The sequence below is a fragment of the Strongylocentrotus purpuratus genome, unplaced genomic scaffold, assembly GCF_000002235.5.
Source record: "Strongylocentrotus purpuratus isolate Spur 01 unplaced genomic scaffold, Spur_5.0 spur5_scaffold_10, whole genome shotgun sequence".
Lineage (NCBI taxonomy): Eukaryota > Metazoa > Echinodermata > Echinoidea > Camarodonta > Strongylocentrotidae > Strongylocentrotus > Strongylocentrotus purpuratus.
In genome coordinates this window covers 13,797,652-13,824,447 of record NW_022145595.1, presented here as the reverse complement: position 1 = coordinate 13,824,447, position 26,796 = coordinate 13,797,652, and the positions used below count along the sequence as shown (strand labels likewise).

Here is a 26,796-nt window from a genome sequence, read left to right as displayed (position 1 = left end):
GCGTGACTGTTCAGGCACCATGTTGTTTTTTCAGACAGGTTTTTAAGCCTTTATTTCGGTCTAACTATCTCCATCATCCGAGATGCTACGGACTTCCAACACATTGTTCTTGATATTCCGCGAGAGGCTTTTTCGTCTGCCATGTAAAAACGGGCATCAATGCATGCATATTATTGTTCTAATACGATTGCAGTTCTATTCTTCTTCTTCTTCTTCTTCTTCTTCTTCTTCTTCTTCTTCTTCTTCTTCTTCTTGTTTTGTCTAATTCTTTTTCTTCTCTATCCACATTGTCATCATGCAATTTTAGGATTGCGTAATTCGAGTTAAGTTATTAAAGTGAGGATACTAGAAGGCTGATCCCATTTTGTATAATATCTTCAATCACTTGCAATAATGGCAATCTGGAACTTCATATTATATAAACATGATTAAGAATCACTTTCCCGAATCGATATATATGCTGTATGCAACAACAATAACTACCTAAAGTTTCCAGTTTGTTCATATTCAATTGTTCTCTATTATTAGGGACATTTAGATTTGCACGACGAGAACGTGGACTGCCACATGTGACATCCTTTTAAGGCAGTGTGACGTCCTTTTCAGGCACTGCTGGGCACTGCCAGTGCCTTAAAAGGACGTCACATTGCCTTAAAGGGACGTCACATTGCCTTAAAAGGATGTCACACGTGGCAGTCCACCTTCTCGTCGTGCAAATCTAAAAGTCCCTATTATGAGACAGACTCTGGGATAAGATAGCTACATCCACATTTTCAACTGAAAAGTTTCAAGCTTATGTTATTGATCATCCATCAGAAACCAGGTCTCTACACATTGTACCCAAAATCCAGCACGTGATGCGCCCTTTCGGCGCCAAACCATGTCTTGCTTTCCCATTAGACAGATGTTTGGTATAGGCGGGCGGATGTAGACTTGACTCGAGGCGCTTTCATTGATTTTGATTACACAGATGGATAAAGTTTACCTTTTCAGGACGAAATTAGGCTAATTCATTGATAGGGTTGTATAGTTGCAGCTCCCGTGTGACAAGTGAACGTTGTGACGCAGCGGCGCAGCCAGCCGTTTGAATACGGGGAGGGGGGTGTTGGTTTGGTCAAATTTTCCCCTTGACATGCTAAAAAGATATGGCAAGTTTTAGAACTAATATTCTACGTTCGATAATTATTTGCTGAAATAATAATTAAGATAATTAGAAAAGGGTTCACAAGGTAGTATCACTCCAGTCCCCGCATTCGTATTCTTCACTTATAGCCCTCAATCTCCATTCCACAGGGTTCCAGATAGGTAACCGACCAGACGGTATAATTCTATACTTTGTTGTTCGTTTGTTTTATGTGATAGAGAGCCAGGAGTGTAAAGTCTGACGGTAATTAGCCTATACGTATATGCCTATAGGTAATAGACGAGTTTCAATTTCAAAATCCAATCTTTTTCATTCACCACCTTTTCATTCACCTGTTAAAATGGCACCTCTGTGGATGGGATCTACGTTGCGTACACACTTGTTATTATGTCGGGAAAGCTCGGACAATCTTTCAAGTTATCAAAATAAGTTTTAGTATGCATAAAATTAGTTAACTGGTGTACTAAACGCAAAAATCTAAAGTGTTCATGTTAAAAACACCCCCTTGTATGATGTCATCTTTCATGGTGCGTCAATACGAAGACCAGTGAAGCCGGTGACGCAGTCCTACGCCATTCAAATTACGTGCTGTGCGCAGCAGACATAATAACTCCAATTAAAAATATAAAATGGCCTGTGCAAGGTGTCATCTTCAGGCCTAGATCTGAATCAGATACTGGAGTGGGATTTGAATTGCGTGTAAGAAAAGAAACGAAATAAAAAGAGGGAATGCAAAAATAAACCAAACGAACGTTGCCTTGGATTAATAGCGCATGTACTGATTGACTTCGATCACCGGCTTAATTTGAATAGCGCTGCCAGAAACGCAATCGAAATGCCGCTTCGTGTCTAACATCCATTTGTGCATATATTCTGCAAAATAAACCAAATGAACGTTGCCTCGGATTAATAGCGCATGTATTGACTTCGATCATAGGCTTAATTAGCGCAGCTAGTAACGCAATCAAATTGCCGCTTCTTGTCCAACAACCTTGTGTGCATGATTCTGGTACAGCTTATCCCCATTTTGCCTCGTTTGACAACTAATTGCAATGTAAATGTCTTCTCTCTGTGTTTTTTTTTTCAGGTACAACGCAGCGAACTTTGTGGTGACTTATTGCGTGCCTCTGGGTATCATGGCTGTATGTTACACCATTATAAGCACCAAGCTGTGGGGCAACGGACTGCTCGGTGAAAACATACCCAACCGAGCCCGACAGATTACTGCCAAACGAAAGGTGAGTGCCCGGCCCGGCCAACTAGCTTGATTTTTTTTTTTTTTTTTTTTTTTTTGGGGGGGGGGGGGGGACAGATTGGTGTTGCCTTTTTATTTCGTCCTTACATGAATGGCTCAGTAGTGAAACAAGCGATTTTACCCACGCTACCATGTTTTACCATATTTTACATGGATTACTCTTACTGGGTATCGAAAAAGCTATGATTTTATTTATGATTTTATTTTTCCTATATCCTTGTATTCATATATTCATTTTATTCATTTATTCATTTATGTAATACTCTTTTACATTTGCATGATTTATTATTAACTTTGGCGAATAAAGCATTTTAAATAGGTGTTTTAAAGGTACTATGTCCCTTTTGCGGCCAACCTCAAATTCTGTAGAACTTTGCAGGAATTATGAATATGTCATGTATGTCCTATCTGTGAAATTTAAACATTAGCAGTGTCCTCATATTCAAATTATGCAAGGAAACCCGTTTACTTGCTAGACTTCACTGTCAGACACTATTGAGTGACTGACTGGCTTTTTTTCTTCTTTGGTAATAACATACATAAAAGAGTTGTAAAGAGTACATGAACATTTGTCTACATAAATAACCCACTTCTTGTGATGGCCAAGATTAAACTGATTGAATCTTCGCGCAGCATAAAACGTATGACCATTCGGTACAATCGTCTGAAAATCAAGACTATTACTTTTGGGCTCTATAGCCCTAAAGTCAATTTGACAACTAATAGTCGTTATTTTCCCACTTGAAGACATTTTCAAGCCCCATCTTTTTTAGGGAAGTTCTAAATTAGTATTATCTTTCAAATGCAGTTGGAATTTAACTTTTTCATTTTTTTGGCCTGCAAATGGGACATAGTACCTTTAATAACCTTTTCATTTTGTTGGTATTTCCTTTTCAAAGATATTTTTGCTGAATTCCCCCCCCCCCCCCCCACCACCACCACCACCGCTCAGTGAGTGTTGGTTGCGCCACTACTACACACTTGCTGAGTGGCAAGGTCGTTTTAATTCATGCCATGCCATTATTTATTTCGAATAACATTTCTCTGTACACAAAAAAAGGATTATAGAAGCATTTCGCCTGAGTTATGATCGTAGGAAATAACATCTTTTGAAGTAAACAAAATATTTAATCCTATTGAATGTTTTAATAATACTCAGATTTTAAAAAGTCCTTGGGATCCTGTACTTTTGTGCTTACGCTGGTTGCCTATGGAATCGGATGAAATAATATTTGAACATGTTGGAAGGGACTCCTTATTTTAATGCAACCATACTTATTTGGCAAGAAAATTACACGGAAAGGGTAAGAATAGTGAAGCTCTTTTATAACTCAGAATACACTAAAGAAAGAAAAAAAAAGACTTTACGTAGGTGGTTATACGTAGGAAAGGATTCCAGGTTTTATTCAATAACAACTTATCAAAGCTAGAGAAGTCGCAAATTTTGAGGGTTTTTAAATTATTTATTTAAAAAAAATATTATTAGAATAGAAACATGATTAATTACACGATAAACATACAAATAAGGGTAAATTTTTAAACGAAAGGTGTCCCTTTTGTTCTATTTTGGAATGTATTTGTTGTCTTCTCCTCATATCGGTGTTTATTCATTAGACGTATTTATTTACATTTCTACTGTCTTTCCATCGATGCTCACCCACTTTTCTCTCTTTTTATCTCTCATACTATCTGTCTGTCTTTCTGGATGACTGTTTCTAAACTATTTTTCCCTCCCCTTTTCAGATGCTCAAAATTATCGCGCTCCCTCTCTCTCTCTCTCTCTCTCTCTCTCTCTCTCTGTTTATATGACTGTGTTACGAACCTTATACATATTCACGTAGGTTAATTATGCGCATGAGCAGAATGAGGAAGCGAAGGGGGGGGGGGCTTTCATTAAAAACCCACTACTGTCAAAGTACTAGATATTCTGATTTTTTTTTTTTTTTTTTTTTTTTATATTGTTTCTGCATTTCCCTTTTATGTGTTGTGAAGTGCAGGAGGGTCTGATTAAATAATCTAAAATCACCCTGTTGTGTCAATAGTAGGTCTCATTTTTTCCAGAGTGTGTATGATTTAAAATGCAGGACAGTGTAGGATTTCAGTGGTAGTCATTTATAGGTCATCGTTGTCATACTATAAATTGTTTGTATTGCCCTTTAAATGAAGAGACGGAAATCTAGAACGATGAATTCCAACAGAAAACAGAGTATGATGCATTGTTTCAGGAACAACAACAAAGAAAACCGAATGCAATTGTTTCCAGAGAGAGGATCAAGGGTACTATAAACGAAAAGCTGAATCAAGGTACGCTTTCCAACAGAATCATGTCTGCTACTACAGAATTTCAAAAGAAAATAAAACAATCAGATGAAGGAGAGAAAGAGAGAAGGTGGGAAGGGGAGGCGAAGAACAAAAATGAAAAAAGTGAGTGGAGAAAGTGAGAGACATAGATAGATAGTGAGACAGACAGATCGCGAGATAGATAAGGTGGATAGATCGGTATACAGATAAAGGGGGAGAGAGATTAGGTGAGATGGGAAAAAAAAAGAGCGAGGGAGAGAGAGAGAGAGAGAGAGAGATAAGAAGAGGAAGTGGGAAGAGGAGGAGGATGGAGAAGAGATAAGTGATATACGATAGTACTCTCCAATATGGAACGGTCGTCAGATAAAACGAAAATTCCCGCTGAATCACTTGACGGAAAATACGATATGAAGAGAGCTTCTAAAGATTAAGTTAACATTCCTAAGTGCTGGTATAGTGTCTTCGTTAGGATGAATTAGATCGAATCTTCTCTGTTCTATGAGAGATAGGAAAATTGTTCCATTAGCGCAGGAGAATGAAGGCGCAGAGGAGCGAGTGACCCCCCCCCCCCCCTCCCTCTCACGTAAAAAAAAAAATGATAAAAAATAGTAAAGAAGGTTTTTCATACATAATCTATGTACCTGTCTTTTGGCAATACCCTGCCAATGCAGAAGGTTGGAAATGGCCCTTTTAGGAGTTGAATCCGCTGAAAAATTACCAAGAAACCCACTCGAGTCTGTAAAATAATGATGATAATAATAATAATAATAATAATAATAATAATAATCTTTTAAAGTCCACTCCAAATTTTATTAAATTAAACCGAAAATGGAAATTCTTTTTGCCCAATTGATCGTGAGCCCGGCAGCCACTGAGCAGCGCCAGATCGACGTTAGAGTTATCTTTTCAAAGTATATCCTCTATTTCAAGGGCTTAAATCTACTCCAAACTTATGATATGACATAAAAATGGTGAACGTCCACATAATGAGAGTAAATAAAGTTATGTTACTCCTCATTGGCATATTCTGATTAAGCTATCAGCCCCCTCCCTCTCACCCACACATACACTCACCCACACCCATCTTACCACTACATCTTTTTTTGTTTTTAAGCTGAACACTATAATAGAGGGCTAAGGGGTGTGTGGGTGGTCATCGGATAGTGGAGTGGGTGAGAGCATGGACCCACGGTTGGTTTGAGAGAAGTAGTGGGAGGATGGGAAATAGAGGGAAAGAGAGAGAGAGCGAGAGAGAGAGAGAGAGAGAGAGAAAGACAGAGCGAGATAGAGAGCGATAGAAAAGAGGAACAGTGACATACAGACAGGGGGATTGTGTTATCTACAAATATCTAATTTTTGTTTCAGGTGCTTTGTTTGCTGCAACTTAAAGATTAAATGACTAGTAACATGAAACTGACGTGTTAAATTATGGCTTATATCGCAGGGAAAAATAGCAAGTAAAATACAAAACCGAAACAAGTTTACTACTTCTTCTCTTTTATGTTTCCTTTTCAATGATATCAAGTGCTTTTTGTCATCTTATTTGTTGGTGCCTTCCCTTAGGGAAAGTTATGCAGATCCTGAAAATAATTACTAAAATGTGAGTGAAAATAATTACAATACCAATGCCCACATATCCATCCACATTAATAGACAAGTTGCTGTTACTTCTGGCGACAAAACCAAATTGCCGCAAAGATATTAAAATTTGTCATTTGATGTATGTTTCACTACAATTTTACACTACTGAGTTGCCAGCGACAAACATTGGAAAGTAGATTGATTTCTCCCTGTAGGCATGAATCTATTTCAATACATTTATTTATATTTCAAAAGCAATATTTCTTTCATTGGACGTATTGACATTTAAATGATAAGCGAATCATGGAAGCGTATACTAAAAGCTGAGATTATTTCGGAATTCATACATGCGATCAGTGAAAATTGTCATTGCTTCAAGAGGTTTTGAGGGGACAAAAGGGCTTTCTTTATTACTGTGTTCACAATTAAGTCCCAAACTCCCTAGATGTCTTGCCCATTTCTGCCATTTTCAGAACTGTTTGATTAAAGAATGTGCTTTTATATATTTCAATCAGAGGCTTTCCCAGAATGATAGATAGGCAGACCGATAGGATTTTCGTTTCGATAGGGGATGCAAAATTGGCTAAATCCAATCCCGAAGCCCTACTTTTGAACAGAGTCTAGTTACAAGATGGATAAGAGAAAGAGTAGGTTGCCGTCCACCCCCCCCCCCTCCCGTCCTTTGCCATCCGTTTATCTTCTTTGTGTAATGCAATCTCAACAAAAATAAAGTTTATTCGAACATCTTGCAGAAGCGCGTTAAAGCATCGTAGAATCTCTGCCTCGTAAAACACAACAAATAGACAAGGAAATAAGAAAACAACAATACGTATTCGATACGAGATAAGTGCGGGTCGAAACATGATTAACCGCATTAGGTTTCACCAATCCAGGTACTTACCCCACCACGAAATACGTCATCATTAAAGGAAGATTGGGATAAATAAATAATTGCATTTAGGAGTGGTCGTAATGAGCCTCATCATATCCACTCCCAGGGGACGGGAAATCGATATGATGAATTGCTAAACTTTCTTTTTAATCCCATGGAAAATGATTATCTTATTCATTTATTAATGTATTCCAAAACCACATCCGACTTGGTTTGGAACGGTGGATGATATCCTTTATGGTCAGGTAGCAGTCAGGGGCTTTGGTTCAGATGATGTCCTAGTTTGTCAGTGCAAGGGAATCAATTGACCGGTGAAAGTGACGAGTGGTCAGAAAGTACCTTTTGCAAAATATTTGAGTATTCGTAGACCTTAGGAGTTATTCTGTTTTTAACAAGTATAGCTTCGGGGGTATTCGTAACGCCTAGGACACGAAGATAAGCGGCATAGAAAAATGTTGTTCCTAAAAAAGAAGATTAAAAAAAAAGATTTAGCCAGCAGACGATTCAATTTTCTTTAAAGAGTCTATAGATGGATTATGCTATCAGCATGATCATACTTTTTTGTTCTTTCTCCCATACTCTTCATTCCTGTTTTGTATCGCATGTATCTCTATAATTATGTCAGTCTATCTGTGTTTCGTTTTGTCTGCCTCTATAGTACAGGGTATTAAGTTGAAAGTGTACTTAATGTATTCTATAATCGTGCTTTATGTGTTTTTGACGTTATTCTAGGGGTGCTGAATACAAATCTATATTTTGCCATTTTTATAAATGACGTCTTTGGCCGTTGGCAAGGTAACGAATTATATTCCTTTAAAAACAAATCTTTATCATCAAACAACCAACAAATATAATTTAAGTGAATATATTTCCATGTACCCATCTAATCTTTATTTAAAAAATAAACAATTTACCCAGTTCATAATTATGCTTGAATAGTGCAGTTGCCATGGTATTGCACCTATAATTTCTGACGATAAAAACTTAAAACATACATAATTATCGAAATATATCCATTTCATGCTCAAGTTTTAAAATGGATATACTTAAACAGTTCTATATGTTGTTTACATTTTTTTCGTTAGAAAAAAGTTACCTTTAAAAATTACAGGCGCTACCATTGCAACTGACTTATTCGAGCATATAACAATGACCTAGTAAGACTGAAAGTTTTATCAAATTCAAAGGGGTAGCTGAAAATAGTAAAAATATAATTTCGTTGTTTGATGTGAAATAAATATGCTTTTAAAGAAATAATAATAATTATATAGAAGGACTGTAAATTTTACGCTGGGTTCATAAATGTGAGATCTTACAAAGTGCTAAAATTATATGATTTAAAATTACTTTCTGAACATGTCATATGTTTCTATTTATGAACGAGAGTGCGATCTAAATTCAGTTTCATTATTGGGTTACTAAATTTGTAGTTTTGTAGTATGAAGAAACATGACGAAATTAAGTTTTGGTACTATTGAGTTTCAAACCATTTACTTGAGACCAATCTTTGACCGATCGCTGGCAATTTGATATTTCTGTAGTGACATCTACGTCACTATTTATCTTAAATGCGATGTATAGATGTGTATCGTCTGCACAGAACACGCTGCGAGTGTTCTGGGTACCAATTACACTTTCTAAAGGAGATGTATAGATAAAACAAATATTTGTTTCCATGACAACGGCCGAAGACGTCATTAATAAAATTGACAACAGGTAGATTCGTTTTCAGCACCCCCAAAAAGGGGAAATAGCACATAAAACCACATACTACAGAAAATGTGAAGTACACTTTAAAATGTTGACGAGGAGTCGTATACTTCTACCTCACACACTCTCTATCTGTCGTTCACCATGTTACCCCTCCCTTTGCTTCATGTCTCTCCTCTTAGCCGTTCTTCCTCTTTTATTTTTCTCTTCATAATAAGATAAATAGTATTTATCATGTTTATGTTGTTTATCTCTTCATCCCTCTCTCTCTCTCTCTCTCACTTCTTCTTTTGTTAACTCTCACACTATCCCTTCCCTCTCTCTCTCTCTCTCTCTCTCTCTGGACTTCAAGTCAATAGCCTGACGCCTTTATAATTTGTGTTTCACCAAACCCACCAGCTGTTCGCCTTTACCCTTCTTCTAATGGAGTTACCTCTCCAAACATTTACCTCTCCAAACATTTACCAATGTGTAACATTTGGTGGTGTGATAATTGTACACCATTCACTCGCTAAAGCAAAAAACATACACACACACGTCTTATAGAAATTTGATTTTACTTTTTGATTCACGCCCCCTTCCACATATCCTCCAATGTGGTCGACTAATAGAACAAAAGAGGACCGGACGTAGTGCCACAAACAATGTGGCGGCCTCGGGTTGCAATCTGCAGCGAATGAAGAAATCAGAGAAGAAGATAATTTCGTAAATAGTTACAGAATGATTCTTACTCTCTATACCATTGTTGTCATTATCGCACCTCTTTTCCTTTCTCCCCTGCACAGATCGTGAAGATGATAGTCATAGTGGTGGCGGTCTTCGCCATATGTTGGCTACCACTTCACGCCTACCACTTCATGACGTACCTAAACTTTGACGCGTTGACTGTTAAGGGAGTCCGCCACATCTACATCACAATCTGGCTCATAGCCATGAGTAGCGCCATGTACAACCCATTCATTTACTGCTGGCTAAACGACAGGTAAGCTGGTGTCACTCGGCATAGAAGATTTTGTTTCCAAAACATGCTACTTCTATAAAAGTCTTAGTTCAAGTAGTCACCCGAAGAAAATTCACGACAACTGATAATTATGGACAAATCATATATGAATGGAAAGCTTTTCTCTTGAAAAACACGAATAATTTGCTGGAAAATTCATATTGATATCATGGAAAGGCGTAAAATGCAATTTTGTGGCTAGCTGTGTCTTGCATGTACGTCATGAATCTTGACGCTCTACGGAGGACCACTGAAGGCAGAAAATCTGGATCTCAAAAATAGCATTTTTGAGAGATGATTACTGCGGGCTTCAAACATATTTTCAAGAGGGAACTTGTTATATTTGATCAGTAAGGCATCCTCCTTGCAATGATATGAATTTTGCATCGTTTGATTCTTCGGGTGACTACTTTAACTTTTTTTTTCCAGTACAATATTTTGGATGTGTTCATCGTTGGTTTTGAGTCAAATTTATTCTTTATACAACAACAACCTCGTAGATGACTTGACTATCCAGTTGGATGGACGTGTGGATATTTGTATTAGTATCACCCTCATCTTAGTCTAATAACATAGCACTCTTAAAAATCAAGATACCGCAATCGTTGCAATTGCTTTATTATCTTACTTTTAAAAGCATGTAGATGTAGCATGTTTTGGAACAGAAATATGTATTCTACATAAGAACAAAGCACGCAGTGAGGCAAATCATTTTTTTTTTCTAGGAGCGTGAAGGTCACAAGGTGATTATTTTACGTGTCTCCTGCTGCTCTTGGAATCGCCAGTTCCTAGTAAAAGACTTAAGATGTAGCGTCTTTCGGAAGTAAATTAAAATCGGTGCAGCATATTGTGCAACGAAACCCAATTTATGAGCATGATTTTTGTTTAGTTTGCCTATAGGGAAATCAAACTATTGTATTGGATACTCTATTAAACTGACATGCACGTAATGGATAAGTGTCGAGCAGTTTATATTACTCAGGCAGCAGATCTTGAATGTCCAGTACACATTAATACAGACGGCGGGCAATGCCTCGTAAAAAGTACACGCAGACATAGACGTACACCGAACCACTATTTACTTATCTGTGCTGTAAGCTCTAATTGAATGATTTTTTTATTGAATTTCCAACCACGGAAAACGAATTTATTGTTGACATGTTTCGCGCCGCATTTTGACGAGTCCCCAGTCAGTGCATGTCGCTAGTTAATAGAAATCTGTCTCGATCGCTTTAGAATAGACGTTTTGTTCGTAAGCTGCCAATGAAAATCCATGCGTTTTAGCAATGGCGTAATTGTTTTTGATCATTATCTTTCGGACTTCTCTTTTCATGTTTATTTCGCTATATCAGTTTATATGTCGTATTCCCCTTCCTCTTGTCTGCTAACATTACCGTGTCCTTGGTATTAATCTTCTTCTTTTTTCCCTTCTACTTTAATATCATTTATGTTTATACCTTCTTCTTTTTCTTATATTCTTTTTTTCTGCTTGTTCTACTCCATCCTTATGATTTCTATGTATTTGTTTTCATCATCTTCTTCGACATCTTCTTCACGTTAATTTTCTTTGGTTTGTTTTTTACAATATTTTTATATTTCCTACCACAAGTCATAATCGTATTATATCTTAAAGTTGTTTTTTCTCACGTCTATCATCTTTTCCTTTGACCACAACTGGATTTGCTCCTTCTTAAATGTATTTATATTTATATATCTGCATACTTTCTTATATTTCGTCTTCGTATTTTCCTTTTTCTTGTTTTCCATTTTTTCCAGATATTTTGAAGTAATTCGTGATTATTCGGAACGAGTTCTGAGATTGAAGCTCGTGTTGCAGTATTATTCGGGAGACATGCAATCTTAGCAATGTCTTAGAATCGTTGATGTATTGCTGGCCTTTGTCACGCCGGCATTTAATCTGGTTTGTTGCAAAAATAAACCTTCTTGCTTAAGTAGAAACATGTTTTGCACAAGACGAATTAGACGGTATAGATCGTTATTGCACCCCTCACTTCCAAATCCGAAACATTTTGAAACCGGATTCATAATTTCTTCCCCGTAAATGATTGTAACCTTCTACTTGCAAACGCGTTTTCTTTGTGTCTCTCTTTTTATTCCGTCGAATTACCATTTTCTGTGCAACAATGTATATAAGGAAAAATAACCTGAAGGTACAAGGCGTAATCAGTCATTTTAAAAAGAAATCCATACACAAATAAATGATGCGTGTTTCAAACGTCATGTCATAAAGTATGTATGAGCCGTTTGTCACAGTCATGCTAATCACATTTCAGCTGCCCTTTACAACTTACAAATCTTTACAAATGATTTTTGTTTTTAGACATACAGACATCGAGACAATTTCGAACGGAATAAAGACTTTTATAATATATTTTCCTTAACTTCAATCATGGCATATGACATATTTGAGAGAATAACTAATTGTGAGCTCCGTACTAGAGCGAAGTCAATGAGTATACATATTTTACGATAATCCCAACTAAATTGTTTTACACTCAACGCTGTGAACTGATTCGTTTCTCTATATTTCTCTAACTTAATTGTGAAGGTCTTCCTAACCGTTTTTCGAGATACTAAGCTATTTGTTTTTAAGGAATCGGAGATTTTTATATGTCACCCCAGAGCAAACGATGTATTCTTGAATGACGACCTACTTTCGGCAAGCGCCTTGGCCTTGTTTTATCACTAATGACTAATCATCGATATGTTTGTACACGGGGGCTGCCGGCTCATATTACCACCGCAGAGCTGTGCGGGTCGAAAACACCTGATGCGTTTATGGCACACTGTATTTTATAAATCGTTCTTATTCCATTAAGCTGATGGATGGGGTGTCCGATAAAACGTTTTCCCGAGAAGAGGTTGACGTAAAACGGTCGATGTGGGAAATAAGTAAAAACTCATTTAAAAAAGAAGAAAGTCCAAATAATTCACTGTTTAACGATGCAATATCTAGATTCTTGCGGAATGTTATACTTAGTAGAATGATATAAATTAGTATATACTTTGTTCACATCTTATGAAGAAAGCTAACTAAAAATAATTTAATCTCAACTACTTTCGAATAATCAACCTAAAAGGAGTGTAGCTATAAACAAATGGACTTGATTAACGGTAGTCAGCGACTCAATCTCTACATGGTCAGCGTTCGCGAAAGAGACCGAAGTTCTCATCACGCTTCGGTTTCGCGTGTGTTGCACGCACGTGATTGCTGTGGTCGCGTCGTCCGTAGTCGTATTATAACAGATTAGCCCGAGTCAGGCTACGGGAAAGACACGTAGTCGCGTCAGGCTATACACTCCCTTTACGTCAATTTCAGAAGTTCTTTCCATCATGTCCATCACCGTTTGAAATGTACACAAATTACAATGACGTATTACGTTATCCTAATGTGATTACCATATGGGATGTACAATACGATAGGGTCTTCAAATTGCCCTTGAGTTGATGTTGCGAAAGTGATAGTGTAAACCAGAAAGAAATCAAGTAAGGCAAGAAGAAGAAAGACTTATTTATAGAAAGAACATTTAAAACATGTCTGGCCTATTTTGTTTTTACTAAATCATTTGATGTCAGGTGCTTAAGGCCTTTGTACGAAATCTTGCATTGTCTTTTAAAAGTAGCAACTATCCATCTATACAAAATAGGTCTTACTAGCTTACTCAAAGTGTCCAAAGAAAAGTTATCAAATGGAAGATGCTGATGCATTTTAAAGCATGGTTGTATTTATCAGCATTAAATCAAAACACGTATAATAGCCTCCAATCTAAGGAAGAAACTTAATTCAATAGTTTGTTTCCTGAATATTATCAAGCCCGTAAATACGATGGACCCGGTGTGAAAACAAGTAGGTTGACTATTCATGTTCTCAGTATGAAGTTTTTCTTTAACACAATTAACTACTGCTGAAATTTTCATTATTCCAAGGATATTTAAACAAGAGAGCAATGCGCTCTATCGGAGAATCAGTGAAAAATAAAACTCAACCGAAATTATTTGGTTTTGATCAAAGAAATGGAAAGACGTTGCGCAATGCCGGCGTTTAAGCAGCGAATATTCTTATAATGAGTCCACATCTACTCTAGACATTTTACGTAATGTTGGACTTCCATTGTGAGAAAGAGAGAGAGAGAGAGAGAGAGAAAGAGAAAGAATGTATATTGGCAAATTTCTGACGCCATCTACACCATTTGGAATTAAATTCATTGTGGCGCGCTTTTGACGGGAATCACGTTACTATGGTAAAGCGAGGCGTCAAACTCTCGCTGATTTTGGAAGTGGTTTTGTTCGCTTCAACAGCAACGCAAGAACCCCTGTCGTGCGGTCATTGTATGGATGAAATTCCTCCATTTCGTTTCTTTGCCTCCATTTATTTCATTGGTTATGGTTATAAAAGACATATAAAAATAGCATTTCAAGGAGTTCTTCTTTGTTAAACTTAGCGCTCGCCATTCCCTATCTTTCTTTGTTGACTCATTATCATAATTGACGTTCTGATATTAGTCGTATAGTAGTAGTAGTAGTAGTAGTAGAAGTAGTAGTAGTAGATGTAGTATTAGTAGTAGTAGTAGTAGTAGTAGTAGTAGTAGTAGTAGTAGTAGTAGTAGTAGTAGTAGTAGTAGTAGTAGTAATAGTCATGGTAGTAGAGGACGTATCAGTATAACATAGACAAGTAATGTTGCTATACATGATATACGAGGGTGAACCAAATGGAACATTTTCACACTACTGTCTATCCGATATCATCTATTTTTACATCTTCCTCCCCTTTCGTCTCTCTATCTCTATATTCGTATGTGAGTGTGTTTATGTATGTGTGTATGTATATATGTTTGTCTGCCTGAATGTCTGCCTCTTTTTTTCTCTCTCTCTCTTTCTCTCTCTCTCTCTCTCTGTTTCTCGTTCCCTCCCTGCTTCTATCGCGCTTACCTAATATCATTCTAGAGTTTAGTCTTTCGTAGCCTTGCTACGACCTTTACGACCAAGTGTGTGAATGTATTATTTCATTGTCCCCATACACCAGCCTGTTGTAGACATGGACGTACTATTGCCCTGGTTGGAGGAAAGCTGGGATTAGGAGGAGTGTTATTTCCACAAAACACCCATCGTTCCCATTCGCGACAAGAAATCGATCAGACAAAACAAACGATCGCACATGATTGTCAAAGGTACCCTCAGCACGTAATCAAATAGCTACAATTTGGGAACATCTTTTTACTTATTTGACAGGGTAAGGACTAAAGCTTAAACTGGATTGGTAGTCTCGCGTATTATAATAGTCAGGAAGAATAGGAATTATCCATTATCGTCCGAAATGGCGCTTTATACGATTACTGGCGACCGGGGTTTATAGACACCACGTGTGGGGACTATATTCACAATTTGCGAATGTTTTTTTTTTGTCTTCATTAACAGGGTCGCGGTTAAGATAGTCTAGAGAAATACATGCAGTCCCATGAACGTGTAGTAATTTCGACTATAGCGTTAATATCACTTTCTTACTGCATGTTGTAGACAAGGGACAAACGCACAACATTTGTATCGACACTACGAAAAGTACATTCAAGTCCTGTGCATTTACAGTTGTATATTCAGGACTGTGTATATTCTATACAGCAAACATGATTTCAGATAATACTATTGCTAAAGTGTGTTGGTGTTTTTAAAAGAAAATATGGATAACTGAATGAATTAGCAATGTGAGAGTTATCAGAATAATCTAGAGGTAATATAACCAGAAAATCATTCTTGCATAATCAATACAGCTTTATATCCCAATGGTACAGCACTTGAAACCAACATTGTTCAGGCAATATTCACGAGAAACAGATATTCGTTGTGACAATGGGACAAAAACCGCCCTACTTTCGTTTGGGAAGGAGGGATAGGTTTTTTATTGAGCAAAAAAATAAGAAAGTATCACATTATACGTCAATTTTGAGTAACATACCAATTACACATGGAACCGGTATTTGCAAACATCATCCTGATCAATTACCATAATCTGTCAAATTTACCTCAAATGGAAAAAGAAAACGACAACATCTGAATTTCATCTTCTTTTCAGATTGCAAAAAGTTTCTTAACTTTAAAAATGTTCAAAGTTGATGATGATTATGTTGACGACGATGATGATGTGGAGGACGATACTGATGGAGGTCGGCTCTCTAAAGCCCTTTTGAAATATATTTTCCCCTTTTTTACAAGAGACCTGAGAACAAAAGGGGTAATCTACTGTCAAGTGCCCCGAGAACACGAGTTTCATTTTTATCCACAGTTTCGCTGATTGATTCCACACAATTGGAGATCACGAAAAATAGGAAGTCGCCTCTCAGTTCCAAACATGGAGGCTTGTTTAGACAATCAATCGGTGTGTCAGCATAATTAACTTTATAATTACAATGTCCATCAATGAAAGAAATCATTGAAGTGCACCCTCTCGAGGTGTCTTTCAAAAACGTTTTTAGTTATATTTGAAGATGTACCTAATAAAGAAAGCATAATTGGAAACGCAGCGATCAATTTGTCCAACAAAGAGAGCGGAAGACCGCCAGACACATAAGACCGATGGTCTGGTCTTATTTTCGAGGAAAGGATAACACATGATGTTTCCAGGAATAATCGTTGTAGGTTAAAACGCCTATATTTCTTTTTAGAAGAAGAGAGAAAGTTAAGCTTACCTGATTAAACAACACTGTTCTAAATGAGTTTTCTAACTAAACTCTAGGGTGAAAAAATATGTTTAACTTTTGATGATCTGTATAGCTCTAAGATGAATGATATATTACGTGGATTTGCGAGCTAAGTAATATTCTGGCGTGCTGAATAAAGAAAAGAGAGCAATAGACGTATGAACGTAGGGAATTACCAGGATCATATTCTTTCTCCTTCCCATTGTCAATTATACGTTTTCGTGGGTTTGCGCTCGGGTCCTACATAAGGGAAAATAGATAATTGTTCAAATACATGACGTACTCAAACGTATTTGCTGATATCGTAACAAAGATGATTCAATTAATATGCAATCAACAGATTATACATACAACAAAACAATTTTGTTGATATCGCTTGAATCATGCACTACAATCATGATGGTTTGTTGAAAATCTTGTATAGGGATTTTTGTTTGAAAGTATGTGATGGATAAGATAATTGTAATCCTCTATTTATACATTCAGACTTACATTCAATTCATTTTTTTCCGTCTGGCATAGATTAAAATTCTAATATCCCTAACGCTATACTGATAGAGCAATGATAATTATAGTATCAATATAAATAATGATAACAATAATAATGATAATAATTATAATAAACGATAATATTTGTAATGATAATAATAGTGATTATAATACTAATACTACTAATACAAATAATGATAATAGTATCGACTATACATGGAATAATCAGGCGACACGATGCATTCCGGTTGGCCTTAATCAAATCACTTTCATGATATTCATTTTGATATATTCAGTCTCTAAATAAAAAAGTAACCACTCGTCACAGTATACAAATGATTTCTGTGATCCCTCCTTTTCGATTCACTTTCCCCTAACGACTCGAGAGAGAGAGAGAGAGAGAGAGAGAGAGAGAGAGAGAGAGAGAGAGAGAGAGAGGAGAGGTTATTGATTCCTACAATTTGATTCCTACCATTTGATGACACTGAAAGGTATAGAATTGATGGGTTTAATTTGATCCCTACCATTTGATAGCACTGGAAGGTATAGATTTGATGGGTTTAACCGAAGAGGGATGTCGCTTTTGATGCATCGCAATTCAGTACTGTCAACTCGGGCTTTGCCTTTGGTGACTGGCAGACGATGAAATGCATCTGTACAAGGGTTTTAAAGCACTTGGAAACAAAGTGAATTGCGACTGCCAGTCCTTTGCTGTTTTTTGTGATCGTGTATCTCTTTTTTTTCTTCTCGTAGATATTTGCTTGGTTCATTGACTGTAGGTTTAATAAATTCGTTTGGTGGTTTTAAAGAAAAAATGTTCTTCTGATAAAAATTGTTAAATCTGAATGAAAGGGATTGTAGCTTGGCAAATACTGGTTAACGCCATTTACGTCTTCTTTTGGATAACTGCACGTAAACGAAAGGACTTGATTAACGAGCGATATTCAGCAACTTAATTTCTCCTCGCGCTTCGGTTTTGCGTATACCCGATTGGTCCCGAGTCAGGTCATGGGAAAGACACGTAGTCTCGTCATGCTACACTCCCTTTAACCGCCATTACAACAACTTTCGACAAACAGTGCAGTACAGTAATATATTACCTACTCCGAACTTGATGAACAAAAGGGTATTAAACATTTTATTCAGTTAATTCTCGACAGTCTTTGCGGTCGTCATACGACATTGATAATGCGTCATAAGATGACAAGATCAGTTAATACTTTGAAGTTCAATGCTTGTACCTGAATAACCAGGAAAATGCACCCCTCCCCCTACAAACAAAATCTCCTAGTTGGCAGCTGCTTTGATAACAAGTGGTGACGATCAATTATGGTCAATACTTAACCGACTTGGTCGAGACAGCTGACCTACAAATTTTAACCGTGCATTAACAAAATCGAAGGCAGATTTGGGGGCGGGGCAGAGGCGGAGTCGGGGGCACTATTATCTACCGAACCACTGTGAAGCATAATGATCAAGCAAAATAAATGGTACCTATTCCAACCATCTGAGTAGTAAAATAAGACCTTTTTTCTTTTTTTTCAAATATATAAATGGAAAATGGGTCATGTCTTCGACGAGCTACAAACATAAGTATTAAGTAATTGCTGACTTCACTCAGGTGGGGGCGTACCCCTTTGGGTCCGTTCCATCTCCGCATGCATTTTTATTTAATAGGGGGTCTTTATTCCTACAAAGATTTGTCATATGTTACATACAGTACCCTAAAAAATTGGTTTGACAATAATTAAGTACCCAATTATTACTTTTGCCTTTCCACATTGCAACATACAAAAAGCACCAGTGATACGTGTTCCATTGACGCTCTTGCGTAAATAAAAATAGAAGAAAATGAAGACGGTACTCGGGCAGCTCATCGATTTTATTTTTGTCCAGGGCAATTGAACAGGGAAGGGGGTGGTGAAAGACTAAACACCGGCCCCACCCTAGCTCTGCTGAATACGCTACTCAACACACATCTAATAGGTTGAGTGAGAGAATTGACACTGAGCTTCAGAATGAATGCTTTTTGGAGGAGTATGACTGCCCCCTATCAACTGATCGATGGCCGGTCTTCGGGGCAGGGAGTCAAGACCACTTGATCATTATTAGAACGTTTGAGTAGTATGCTTGAAAATCAGTAATGGCTGTTTGTAAATACTCTTCATTTAGTCGTGTGGGTGTGTGACATAGGGAGGGAGAGAGAGAGGGAGAGAGAGAGAGAGAGAGAGAGAGAGGAGAGAGAGAGAGATAGAAAGAGAGAGAGAGAGAGAGAGAGAGTGAAAGGAGAACGAAAGAGAGAGACAGTGTGAGGGAAAAGGAGAGAAAGAGAGGGGAGGAGAAAGAAATCAAGAAAGAACACCCCCCCCCCCCGAAAAAAGATGGAGTAAGAACGAAAGGGGGTGAGACAGACACGGAGGTTTTGGAAAATCATACTTTATACGGAGAAGAGTCATTTGCTTACGACATTATAACTACTGTTTACGAAATGCGATTACTTTACAATTTCAATTGGAGTTGTGTGTGGATGAATGAATTGAAATAGGATTAGATTAATAAATAATAATAGGAGACAGCGAAAAACTGCATGACAATGTTTGCTGAATGAAAAAAATATCGGTAAACGAGAAAAACAATGAATGAGATATTAATATAAATACTTATAAATACATTAAAGGAATACTCTCCAAGACTGACGGTGTAAACTAAAAAAAATGTAAGCACGAGTGAATTAATGACATCATGGAGGCTTATATATCTGTGTATGTTAAGTAAATTGATAATTGACGATGACTAGATAGATTTTTGTTTAAATTAAGGTGATGGAATGAGTTGATACAAGAAAAAGTCACAGTGTATATTAAATAAACAAACGAAATTTGCTTGCATGAAACAAAATAATGAACACTTGGTAATTTAATTTAAAAAGTAAGGACATTAAGATAAGGTTATGATTGCATAATTTCATGGATTAATTTAATATTATGGTAGTTTTATCCGCCCCCCACGTCGATCCCTTTACCCCCGTCCATGTTGTCATAATAAAGGCTTCGCACGCAAGTGCATGTGTTGCACAATGGCAGGAGAAGCGCAATAGACGATGTGGCGCCAACGCAGCGGTAATACAAAACCAACACGATACTTCAAATGTGCTTCCCATGCTGTAATCCCTTTTAAGATGTGTATCTCGATGATAGCTTTAAGACAGGCGATGGGAGAACGTATAGAGTAGCATACGCAATGTTATGTGGGCCTTTGAGATGTGCGGTTCAGTTGCGAAAGCACTCAAGTGGCAGATTGCTCAAATTCAACTTTGATTTGTTATTTTAAAGAAAGAAAACAAATCGAAGCGTTTCAAAATTCATTGGACTTTTTCATAAAGAAGATAGACAGCACTCGGAAGAAAAAATTACTTAACGTAAAATGTTTGGTGTTTCAGATTGTTCCTTTTTTGAAATTATTTCAAACTAAATTTTGATATCTACATAATTATGACACTTCTTTCCTCTCGGCAATGTAGAGCAGAAGAGATGGAAACTTAAAGATGGATCGGGGACAGAGAGTTGCGTGAGGAAAAGAACATGCAACAAAGATTGAAAGGAAGCACTGTGGAAATAAAGCCCGCCCCCTCAGGCTAGCCATGAAAAGCACATGCAACCTGAAACTCGAAAAACTCCACTCGTGTTAAGGGCAGTTGGAAACCGATCCCCCACATGTGACGCGACTGAAAGGTAGAAAGAAGGTGGAATAATAGAAATATAAACGATATTTATTTACCCAGACAACTTCTTATTTATGTTACGTTCGACAGTTTTCATAAATTAAAGGAACAAGTCCGCAACCGCATGACTTAAAAATGTAGTTATACTTCAAAACAATTAAAATGCAAACAATTAATATGCGTACTTTATCCCCCCCCCCCCGAAAAAAAAAAATAATAATAATAATAAAAAAAAATAAAAAAAAAAAAAAAAAAAATCAAAAGGCTGTTTGTTTAATGCATTATGTTTCCCCCATCTTATTAAAGGATTCAATGGAATTGAAATAAGCATTTTGATTTATATACAGTCCATGTTCTTCGTAAAAAAACATCATTCGATACATTTTGTTAATACCATACAATTGAATTACTTTTCTACATGATTGAAATTCTCTGTAAAAGTATTTCAACATTAAAGAAAACATTGACTTCCAGTCAAGTAGTTATATTTTGAAAGAAAATGTTGTAAAGCAATAGGGAAACGTTAATCTTGTGGTCATTTAAGAATGTGTGTAAACTTAATGGAACTTGTAGAATGATAATTAAAGGCCCACTGTACTACTTGTAGTTACTTGCTCCCTCTATAGAAGACAATGCCTAATCGATCCTCTTTTGCTTATGTTAATTAAGAGCTGAGTTGATGAGATAGCCACCTGTCAGTGACCTTTCTGGGTGGTCTAATCCCTCCTAGTCAAACTAGTACAGATGGGCTTTAAGAAAAGAAAGTGACTGGCATGCATTGGGCACATAAATGGGTTATCGAAGTACACCAACTTTAAAGGCCCAAACTTGGTACGTGGCGATTTTGACAACACTTTTAAAATCCCTTGTGCTCAGTCACCCGTGGCAGAAATATTATGAATAGGGTATCATTGGACAAAAAAAAGTACTCTTCATCATAAAATAGATTTCAAAGTTATATTGGTTACCAAAGTTGGGTACACTTTTTTACACGTACTGTTTTGTTAACTGAGGTTAGCCACTGTGTTTATCGTTACTGGTTATATGGATAATATGGTTAGATTTTGAATATCGCATTATATTTTATCTATAAAAAACGAAACGGAGTTCAGCTGTGGATTAGTTCATGTGTAAGAGTGCTTTGTATAGACTCTCCACCTATCTTGTACACGCTTTCCTATAATGGCTGAATTAACAAAATGGTTTTCAAATAGTTTGTATTTGTTTTTAAGGGCTTTTACGTCCAGTAACATATGAGAATGATGATCCATCTCAGTACACCCTCCCCCTTATTTATGTTGGCCCCCCCCCCCCAAAAAAAGGGGGGTGCTTAAAAGCATGACAGTGCAAATTACTCATGTCGTACGATAAAACATTAAAAATAGTAGACGACAAATCTGGTTGAAGAGTTGCTGGTTTCCCATTACCCGTGCACGTGACAAATGATTTCCATAATTCCCTGATACCCCCAGGGCATTTAATAGGAAGATGTATCTAGCAAAGAAATACGAAAGACGGACACGTTTTCCTTTTTATTTGTTATGAAAATAAGGCATCTGGTTAAAGAAGAAAGTCGAAATTGGAGAAACAAACATACCGGAAATGCATTCTCAGGCCACGTTTATGAAACGGTGGCGTGTTGTTAAACCGTTAAGATGTAATCGAGATCGTGAAACGGAAATTGTCGTTTGAGGAACTAGTAAGGAGAGAGATGGAGGAGGGAGAGGGGTTGATTGCAAAATGTAGACCAGCGCAGATACATGCATGAAATCCGTTTGAAGAACGAGGAAACGTGGATATTGAAACCAAAAACTGGGGACATGCAGAAAATAAAACAAGGTGATGGATTTGACAGGGGGAAGGATGTTTAAGAAGCGGGATGAGAGATAAACTTTCGTTGTCATGGTAATCGAGTGGTAGAAAGATTGAGAATACCTATTACGCCTCTACGTAAACACGAAGCTAGATAAAACAACGAATAAAGATAATGGGGCATTATCACAGAATACTATTTGAATGTGATGTGCGGTTCGTGTATGCTCTGATCATTTCCATTGAAGGGATTGGGTATCTTTGTCTCAGATTCTAAACAAAATCATGGATTTAGCTCATGCTGCAATCATAATTATAAACCTTTAGGTCAGCAGGAATACCATGACTGTTACAAATCGACCGCCTGTCTGATTATCAAAATATTTATGGTTTGAATTCAAAATTTCAAAAACCGTTTTCCCGACGGTTTTTATAACACTACAGTCTACTGGGGTATATGAGTATGGTAAAAGCGGTCACTCAAAGACTTTTACTTTTTGAGGCACCTCATGATCATTGGATCACGGAAAGAAGGAATGCTCAATCGAGTTTGTCCTGTTGAATCGGATAGTCCTCGATAAATCGAGTGTTTATTCAATCTGTATGAAAAATAAAAGATGAAGAAATCCTTAGCATCGTTGTCTTGCGATTGCTAATCACCAATACATCGTTCTATCAAACCATTAAATAATGACTTTGTGAAACAGGTATAGTCTATCCTTAGTTTGCAACTTTGCATCAAAATCCTCTTTTTGTATATGCCAATTGTGCACAAACCTAGCCCTCATGTAAATGTACTTCTCATCATTCACTTTAAATGTCAAATGAATATTTGCAATAAAGATTAAATATCCATTCTAATCTCATCTTGAGTAATGCCTGTTTAATAACCTGTTCTTATATATTTAGACTACAATCAAGGAAATAAAATCATGACCTCTTCAGTCCAAATATTCTCACTGTATTATCTATCAATGTAAAATTGATACAAACTAACATCTGTTTCATTTACCCACTTTCTAAATTGAAGTGTTTCTACAACAAAACCAGAATCAAAATCGTCTAAATTCTTACTAGACAAATAACAAATGAAAAGTGACATTTTCACCGAAACAATCATTTTGAAGCGCAATTTTTGTTAGAGCTTCAATATTACATCATATCACAGACACTGATAACACGTAGGGCCATGCATCTCAGATTTGAAAAACTGGAAGCATTTTTAAACGATGCCTTTAAGCGTACGAAACAAAAACATTCTGAGGTGTGAATATATATATGGATCGTTTACATGAAACGTATTCACACGATTTCAAATTAATGAAATCAATATTTGTTGCTTACTGTGTATTGTCATTTGTTCCATAATATATTTGATATATATCATTGCCATCGCATCTCTCTATTTCCTATTCCACCCCCATTCTTCCAGGGCCCCTCTCTCTCCCAAACTTAACCCTCGCTCCCCCATTCTGTCTCTCGCCCATCTCCTCTCTCTCTCTCTCTCTCTCTCTCCCTCTCTCTCTCTCTCTCTCTCTATATATATATATATCTTCCTCCCTTTTCTCTTCCCCTCCCTCTCTGCACGTTTCTCTCCCCTCTCTTCCTCTCTTTTTCTTTCTTTCTTCTCTCTTTTCTCTCTATTTCCACCCCCACATCAAAGATCAGCTACCCTTCCCTGATATTCTTTTAATTCCATAGAGTCACATCCTTCTCGATTATCTTCAGCGTCCAACCGTTTATCGCAGAAATCTAACACTTCTTTGTGTTTTCCAACTTTCCTAAAAATCACCCGATGTCCATCTGCAAATGTGTGACTTTTTTCACCTCCAAACAAAGAAAACAAAAAGAAAAGCTAACTTCATTATATTCATCAACTCGTCTAGTATATCACTCGCGGGCGTCAAGAAGTCTCGGTCGGCGATTCTAAACAAGACGGTCGTATCCGTGCTTTCCCAAATCATAGCCGAATCAGGCCAGCATCCGCAAATTCAATTTTACATTGGATGTAACAAAAATAAATCAATCACGATTTTGTATTGCACCATAATGTTTGACCCCCTCGCTGTTTAGAGGCAGTGTTTAACAATTTGTATTTGTCTGTCAGTGTATTATATTAACATCAATTATGTCTCTCTATCCGTCATGTAGCCTGTTTTCATAATTCTGCTAGATGAAAAAGTAATATATTAATTCCACGTGGGAGTATTGTTCGAACTATGGAACATTATTTTCTCCGAGGGATGATCCGAATATCACAATACCCTTTACTTAGATTATGGTTTTGTTTTGCAACGATAGTTTACAAGCATAAAGAGTAATTTTTGAAGGCATATTTTGTTCGGTAAACAAATGTATTTGTTAGCCCTTCCAGCGCTGTAGGTGGTAATATTTTTAATGAATAGTCGTTGTATTTTAGGACGTAGGGAAATTCAAAATATTTGTTCTATGTGTGTGAGTCGAATTTCCTGGTAACATACCAACTGGGGAATTACCACCTAGAACGATTAATTACATGTTAGCACAATCATCCCCTAAGCAATTTTTCGTAAGAAAATACCTCCAACTTTTGAAAGATTGGTTTAAAGCCCCACAGCGATACATGTACATGTAGTTACTTTCTCCCTCTATATAGAAAATAATGCATAAGCGGAGCCCGTTGGTCCCCCGTGATTCTCTTTGTTATGTTAATTGAGAGCTGAGTTGATGAGATAGCCACCTGTCAGTGACCACCCTTGGTGGTCTAATCCCTCCTGGACAAATTAATACAGATGGGCTTTAAAAGCCTGTATTTTCAAAAGAATTAGGAAGAAATGCATTCTTGTTTTCTCTTCATCATACAGGTTTCGATACGGCTTCAAGCGTGTGTTCCTCTGCCTCCTACCCATCCGGATTAACGGGTATAGCCAACAGCAGGGCTCCAATGTCCCCGCAAGCTCCAATGCTACCAACACCACCAACTACATGTGCAGCCAGCGAATCGTCAACGGCAAAGACCACAGAACCGTGTCTTATCGGATGCCTTCGGTCGGTATAACATCGGCCAGCGATTCTGCCGAGGACACGATGTGATGCCGAAGGTGCTTGCCGAACATGAAAAACCATGGGATGTCTAGATGCGCGCACGTCGGCTCCCTCTCTCTCTCTCTGGTGACCCGAAGTGATACCGACAGTGACCGAAGTAAGTCGACCGAACGAACGTATGCCGATATGCGGAGATGTGTTTCGCGCGGAACTGGATTGTTGAAGATAAGAACTACAAGGCAAGTGGCCTACCTGTAACATCCTTACCCTGTTTTTCACTGAGAAAAACTTTTATTTTGTCGACGAAAATGGATGCGGGTTTGATGACATTTTTTTACAGCATGTTAATTAACTAGTAGCCCTGAGATATACCAGAATCTTATTGATACTAACTAAACATACGATGGTATGTAGCAGTCCACGTATTGTGTGTGATGTTCAGCTTTTCTCAAAAAGAATGTTTTCTGCAGAAAGTGTAATACCAAGTTACCATAGTTACAAACACCCACCTACCCACCCACATCCACAACGAAATAATTGCTTTGCCCATATCCAAAGTTCAGTATATTGCTAAAATTAAGCCTTTTTTTTCCATTTGTTTAATCACCGAGGAAACATATCTCAATCCGAGTCCAAGGAATGATTGTTGTTATCAAATATGTAAATGTTTTAGGCGAGGCGTCAAAAATAAATATACCAGCCAGCGGCAGGTAACTGCACTTGTGCGTCCTGGCTGCATTTTTTAAATTAGCTCAGCCGGCTACCGCTGGCGGTAGGAAATGGCTTTCAAAAGCATGCGCCGGCTGCCGCCTTTCGAATGGAAACCGAGCCTCAGATCCCAGCCTGGCGCAAGCCGGCTGGGCTAATAAGTGAAAAATAATTGCCCCAGCCAGGCTTCGGCCGTAATTGCAGCCTCGATGCGCCAATACGTGAGGCGGCAGCCTGCTGGTATCGATATTTTGACGCCTCGCCTTACGTTCCTTTATAAAATGATCATGGGCAATTTCTTCATGTTTATTCTAATTTACCAATTACATGCATTTCTAAGCGGGCTCTCATGTGACTTCCAAAATGCTATGTTTTAGAACGACATGATATGAATTCAGTTTGTAATTGTTAGACATTTGTTTCTGATTGTAGGATATCCCGGCAAT

General features: G+C 37.4%; 1 protein-coding gene across 1 annotated transcript; it reads left to right on the top strand.

Moving 5' to 3' along the window:
- Positions 1-2,253: 2,253 nt before the first annotated feature.
- LOC588105 (tachykinin-like peptides receptor 99D) lies at positions 2,254-26,337 on the top strand. Its single transcript, XM_030979572.1, has 3 exons — positions 2,254-2,382; positions 9,669-9,865; positions 25,462-26,337. Exons 1-3 carry the CDS (start codon positions 2,281-2,283, stop codon positions 25,688-25,690), a joined length of 528 nt encoding a protein of 175 aa, XP_030835432.1. The 5' UTR covers positions 2,254-2,280; the 3' UTR covers positions 25,691-26,337.
- Positions 26,338-26,796: the final 459 nt, after the last annotated feature.